Source organism: Microtus ochrogaster, linkage group LG5, assembly GCF_000317375.1.
Source record: "Microtus ochrogaster isolate Prairie Vole_2 linkage group LG5, MicOch1.0, whole genome shotgun sequence".
NCBI classification, from domain to species: domain Eukaryota; kingdom Metazoa; phylum Chordata; class Mammalia; order Rodentia; family Cricetidae; genus Microtus; species Microtus ochrogaster.
Genome location: NC_022031.1, coordinates 505,482 through 511,634, shown reverse-complemented (window position 1 = coordinate 511,634; position 6,153 = coordinate 505,482). Strand labels below are relative to the sequence as shown.

Genomic DNA, 6,153 nt, shown 5'->3' with positions numbered 1-6,153 from the left:
GCACAGCTCATGTGCTGGAGTAGGTGGTATGCTGTGTACCGCAGGCTGGCTCGTGCTCATGTGCTGGAGTAGGTGGTATGCTGTGTACTGCAGGCTGGCTCACGCACAGCTCATGTGCTGGAGTGAGCAGTATGCTGTGCACCGCAGGTAGTAAGCGGTATGCTGTGCACCACAGGCTGGCTTGCACACAGCTCACGTGCTGGAGTGAGCGGTATGCTGTGCACCGCAGGCTGGCTCGCGCACACCTCACGTGCTGGGCCAGTCAGCTATGGAGGTGCTGCTGCTGAACATTTTCTTTTTACATCTTTAAATTTAATAGTAAGATACATAATATTTTAATCACTTTTACTTAGAATTTTATGGAGCAAGCAGTGAAGCGAAACAATATAAAAATTATTTTCTTGGAGGGTTTCATTGGTTCTTCTGAAGAGGAAAGATGAATGGAAGAGGGGCCCACTATGGAGAGTTCCTTTACTTGTGCTAAATTGCCAGAAGTTGTAACAATTTTTATAGTTAAAGACATTTTAGTGAATTTAGTAATGCATATAAGTTATGCAGATTTATCTAAGTCAAAGCTTGGATGGCAGAAAACTTTCATTTAGATTCCAGTTCTCAGACTTGCCCGGTGAGTTAAGACTGGAGAAACCGGAAGTTCAAGTTGAATCCACTGAGCATGCATTCTTCGTCACTGCTGGTTTCCTCATGTAGCTCTCGTGTTGTTCAGTCATTACATGTAACAGGCAGCGAGCACTGAGAAGCATGAAGTGATATACTAATAACAGGTGTGGTTTTGGTCCTGAGACAGTGCGTCACAGGAACTTACGGTAGAGCCCAGGCTAGAGACCAAACTTACGGCAGTCCTCCTGCCTTAGCCTCCTGAGTGTTGATATTATAGGCATGAGCCACCACACCCATCTAGGCATTTTGAAAAAAAAATCAGGCATATGTAGCATTCAAACCGATACTGATTGACAGTTTCAGGCCTGGGAGGTTGGAGTAGGGCGTCACAAATTTCTAGTGTACAAGAAGTCACTCAGGGTCCCTCTGGCATTACAGTTCCACGTCTGACATTCTGTGTCTGACAAGCCCCCAGATGATGCTGAGTCTGTAGGCAGACTTACATAGGAAAGGGCTGAGAATCCTACAGTGCACCAGGAAAGATACTTTTATCTTCCGTTTGTTGTGTCTCACGGTTAAGCTACCCCGAGTGCTACAACAGCACGTAGATCCACACGGACATAGTCTTGAGAGGCCCAGTTTGCTACTGAAGGTCAGGTTAGAGTTTCTTTCTGCAGAAGTGATTAATTTTTGCTTCATGATGTCTTCTCTTTTCCCACTTTTAAAGTCTAAAGTAGGGGGAGCCAAGCCTGCCGGCGGTGATTTTGGAGAGGTTCTGAATTCCACAGCGAACGCTACTAGTGCCGAGGCCACCGAGCCCCCTCCAGCGCAGACGGAGGCCATGCCCTGAGTTCCGGAACATATCCTGCTGCCCACTGCCAGGTGCTGCAAGGGACATCAAGCACATCTCGTCAGCGTTCTTGGCCACAGATTTCGACCAGATGTGCTTTCATTTAGCTTTACTTATTTCTTTGACCAAATAGTTTGCGAATTAAACGAAGTGGGAGCACCCTCGCCTCCACGCCAGGGAAATGCCCTTTGTAGGAGAAGGCAGCAGCCAGAGCCTCTGGTAGTCCCTGAGGCATGCCAGGGTGACAGGAAGCTGCAGGCCACCTCAGCTTCGGCTTTATGGAATCACTCCACATCTGGGATTCTTTTTGATCGTTTTCTATACGAGTCATTTTTCCTTTTTGAGTCTGTTATACTTGATTTCTAACTAAAATGGTTCTTCTAAATTCTGGTAGTTAAAAGTTTTGGAATTATTTTGTTACTTTTGAAGAAGAAACCACCAGCTACAATTCTTTTTTTTCTTGGATAAACAGTTTTTGTATGTGGACCATATCTTGGGTTTCTGAGCACACCAGACTAAAGTAAACAGGTGTGTGTGCTTGAGTAGTTCTGTAAGTTAAAACCATGCAGAAACTCAGTCTGCCAGTGGCGTGAGTGTGGGGTCCCCCCATGTCCTTGGTGATTAGCAGCTACCATTTCAACATACTGCTTATTTATTATGCCACTCTTACACATTTTTTATAAGATTAAAATTTAATTTCAGGTAAACTGACAAAATATCATTGTGAGTCAAGCATATATTACTATAAGTTGAAATGTGACCACACTTGTCTAAAACGTCTTTAGGTCTAGATAGCTGTAAAAATGCTAAAATCGATCACCACAGGGGAACTTGCTGCCTCCATTAAATCCATTTAGCACCCATTAGGAAGCACAGAAAGTTCTATGAGAAGTACAACTTAAATATTTTTATACTAAGGTATTGTTGACTCCGAAGGATGTAAGGCATTAATACAAATGAGCTCATCACGTACGTGTTCTCAGTGCGTTAGTGATGTAGAGTGTACTGTAGATACGGCCCCTGCTTGGAGAGATCGTGGGGCTTGTGATCAAGGCTTCCAGATGTCTCTGAGCTCCTCCCATAATTGTGGTTAACTACTGACTCACTACCTTTTCCTTCTGCTGTCTATGTTTATGGCTACGAGGTCTGTCTGGTATTTATCTATTGTGATTTTATCATTGTCCATGCCAAATGTTAATTGCCAAGCTTGGAGTGACCTAAAGCATTTTCAAAAGCATGACTAGATTTAATTGAGGATAAAGTTTCTGCAGACCAAATTTGAAAAGCCACAAGTGTCAGTTGTTACAAAATGACGTGCTGCCATTGTTGATTGCTACTTGGATGCTCTATTATATGTGACAAATCTCAATAAAGTCTGTGTATCAGTAGTCTAGGTTTCGATTTATTAAGAGGCCAATGGTCTGGATAAAATTTGTATTCCAAAATCAACTGGTATCCTGGAAATTTGTCTCTTTAGAGAAATATTGTGATTTTTCAGTATAACCACTTTTTTTCCCCCCCAAATCCAATATCTTTTCAACAGATTACTTCCTGGGTGTCTTACTCACTGTTTTTGTAACCAGGCAAAAATAAAGTAATATGGCAGCTTTCTTCATAAGAAATATTAAGATTTCATAAAGAGATTTCTCACATGAGGAAAACAATAGTGGTGGGCAAGTAAGATATAGATAAATTTGGGGAATCAGTATGAGAGAAAAATTAGAGAAACATATTTCTGGACATCTTCCTACACTTAACCTAAAAAGTTAATCTACTGTAAGAACCCTGCCTCATCCAAAAACATCATAATAATGATTAAGGACTAACACAGAGGAAACCCTGTCTTGAAAAACAAAACAAAACAAAAACAAAAAAAGAAAATTAAACACGAATTTTTAGAATATTCAGAAATATTCAAAATATTTGTGGGAAATTCATTATGAATTCACAGATACTTCAGAAATTTGAAATATAGCAATTAATAGAAATATTCCTAAGAGGTCAGGGCCATTTTACTGGGATTTGTGTTTTTTAGGGTAAGAAAATAGCAAAAGAGAAACCTCAAATATTTGTGAAATCTTGGATATTTAAGGCCATACCTGTAATGGGAGAGAAGATCTCTGAGGCCTTCCACACGCGGTTTCCCTAACTCATGGGGTCTGTGGTAAATCTAGCCGGAATTCTTATGGTTTAGAGCCTCACGAAATTAATGGGAAGAGAGAATTCATTAACTGGATTATGATTTTAGCAACTCAAAGCAATTATTGGAATACAGAAAAATGTTTAATTTGAACTATTTCGGGATCTTTTAAAGTATACACTATTTTCTGTGAAGAGTTTGAAATCAATAAGACTGTAATTTGGGTATGGGTTCTATTATGTATTTCCCACTTTCAGAAAGGGGCTAAGTCATAGATGGCATCCAGCATCGACGGTGGCCTCCACAGCGTGCTGACATGTGCACCCCCACACAGGTGAATACACATTAAAACCCCTTCAATTCCACATACTTTAGTTTTCATTCACATCTCGGCTTGCTTTTCAATATGACTAATTTTTAATATCCCAATCCCAGAATGCTCTCAGTGTGAGAGCATACCTTACACACGCCCTGGATCTTTCTTTCAGACTTTTCTGAGCAGTTAAGCATATTTTCCCTTTTATTTTTTTAATTCATTTTTAAAAAACTATCTTTTTTTCATTTTACATACCAATCCCAGTTCCCACTCCCTCCCCTCCTCCTGCTCCCTCCCCTCCTTCCATTCCCTCCACCTTCTGCCCCCATCCCGCACCCCATCCTCTCTTCAGGGTAAGGCTTCCCGTGGGGCTCAACAAAGTTTAGCACATTGCTTTGAGGCACTGCAAGGCATCCCTCCAAAGAGGATGGGTTCCAAAAATCCACTACAAGCAGTAGAGATAAATCCGGGTCTCACTGCCAGTGGCCCCACAGTCTGCCCCAGCCATATAACTACCCCCCTCCTTTATTTTTATGTGGTGCTGGGTTGAACCAGGGCTTGCCTAAGATTGTTGAGCGAGTGATCTGTTATTGAGCTACACCCCAACCCAAGAGGCATACATTTCTAACCACCTCCACCGAGGCACTACTAGCTACTTTCTATGGAGGTTTTAGTGAGCACCGCCTTTCACACTGGTGGTCTCGGGCGTGAGGTGGGGTGTATGTAATGGTAGATGAGGCCACAGCCAGATGTGAAGGGGCTGTGGAGTGTGTTTATTCCTTTCTTGCTACCTGCTCAGAACACTTGCATGGTGCACAGAAAGAACTTTGGAAGTAACAGAGCGGGGGTGGGGGAAGGGGCGATGCAGGGAGCAGCAGTGCTGCCCCCGCAGTGGGTCCTCCTGTTGGTGCCTGTGTCAGCAAGAATCCTGGAGATGTCCCTCCATTGACTCACTTGGTTTTGTCTCTCGGGGTCTCATATGGCTCAGGCTGGCTTCAGTCTTGCTATGTAGCCAAGGATGTCCTGCCTCGATCTACCAGGTACAGGATCACATGCACACCCCTACCACAGTTTGTTTTGCTGACAGGCTCTCACTACTCAGCTCAGGTTGACCCCCAGCTCAACATTCTCATCTCCTCACTACTTCAATTTTAAAAACAAATTGTTGAGGGTTGCATATATTTTAATTATATCTACTCCTAACGCTTCCCCTCAACTCCCATATCTGCTTCAACACCCCTACCCCCAACTTCATGTCTTTTTTCTAATTTTAATTTAATCCCCATTGATTCCACTTTGTGCTGTGTAGTCAGCCTATCAGGAGCCATACCCTAAAGAACAACCTGATTCTCCTCCCCGAGAAGCTAGCAACTGCCCATAGCTCCTCAGTTAGAGCTGGGCCAAAGGACCCCTTTCCCTGTTTAGAAAGCTAGGGTCTTGTGCAGGCCCCACTTGGGCAGCCATAGCTGCTGTGAGTTTCAGTGCAGCAATCCTGTCATGTCAAGAAAGCCTTGGGTCTAACAGTCTTTTTACCAGGTTTCACAAGATGGTCCCTGAGCCTGGGGTGGTGGAATGGGGATGCAGATGTTCCACTGTGGCTGAGCACTCCAGAGGCTCTGGGAACAGCTGCTTCTTGTTAACCAGCATCCATTGCACACAGAAACTTCTGATGAGGTCTGAGAATTGCAGGAGTCTGCGATTAGGAGGAATTTAGAGGGCACTTTCATGCTATGTCCACGCAGCAAAATGACTGTTTTTGGCCAGATCTGTAGTAGCTAGGTGGGTTCCACCTCCTTGGAGCAAGTCTTAGAAGTCCAATCAGGAAGTGTTTGATTACCTCCGTAACATTCATGCTACCGCTGCACACATGCACGGCATAGTCTGCCATGCTGGTAGCTACTGGAGTTTACAGCTGGGTGAACTGATGATTGCCCTTCAGCAGTGTGCAGAGCACCTTCTAGCGCATGGAGCGCTACCTGGTTTCTCATGTTCTGTGAATATGGGCAGTGTCTTCAGCAGTAGTTTTACTGTGAGGTTCTCATGATGGCACTTGGCTTTTTCTCGACAACCCATGGCTTATCCATGAGCACAAGCCACTGTGTAGAGAAATTCCAGTTAAAACTTGTATATGGGATGAAGCCTACTTGATCATAATGGATAATTTTCCTAATGTGTTCTTGGATTCGGTTTGCCAGTATTTTATTGAGAATTTTTGCATCGATATTCATG

At 43.4% G+C, this 6,153-nt stretch overlaps 1 protein-coding gene across 3 annotated transcripts in view; it reads left to right on the top strand.

Annotated features, from left to right (window-relative positions):
- Tpd52 (tumor protein D52) overlaps window positions 1-2,858 on the top strand; it is a 97,011-nt gene extending 94,153 nt beyond the window's left edge. For all 3 annotated transcript variants that reach the window (XM_005361802.3, XM_005361801.3, XM_005361800.3), the window contains one exon: window positions 1,346-2,858. In XM_005361802.3, the coding sequence (XP_005361859.1) occupies window positions 1,346-1,468 (123 nt within the window). In that variant the 3' untranslated portion in view covers window positions 1,469-2,858. The remainder of the gene's footprint in view (window positions 1-1,345) is intronic.
- The last annotated feature ends 3,295 nt before the right edge of the window (window positions 2,859-6,153 follow it).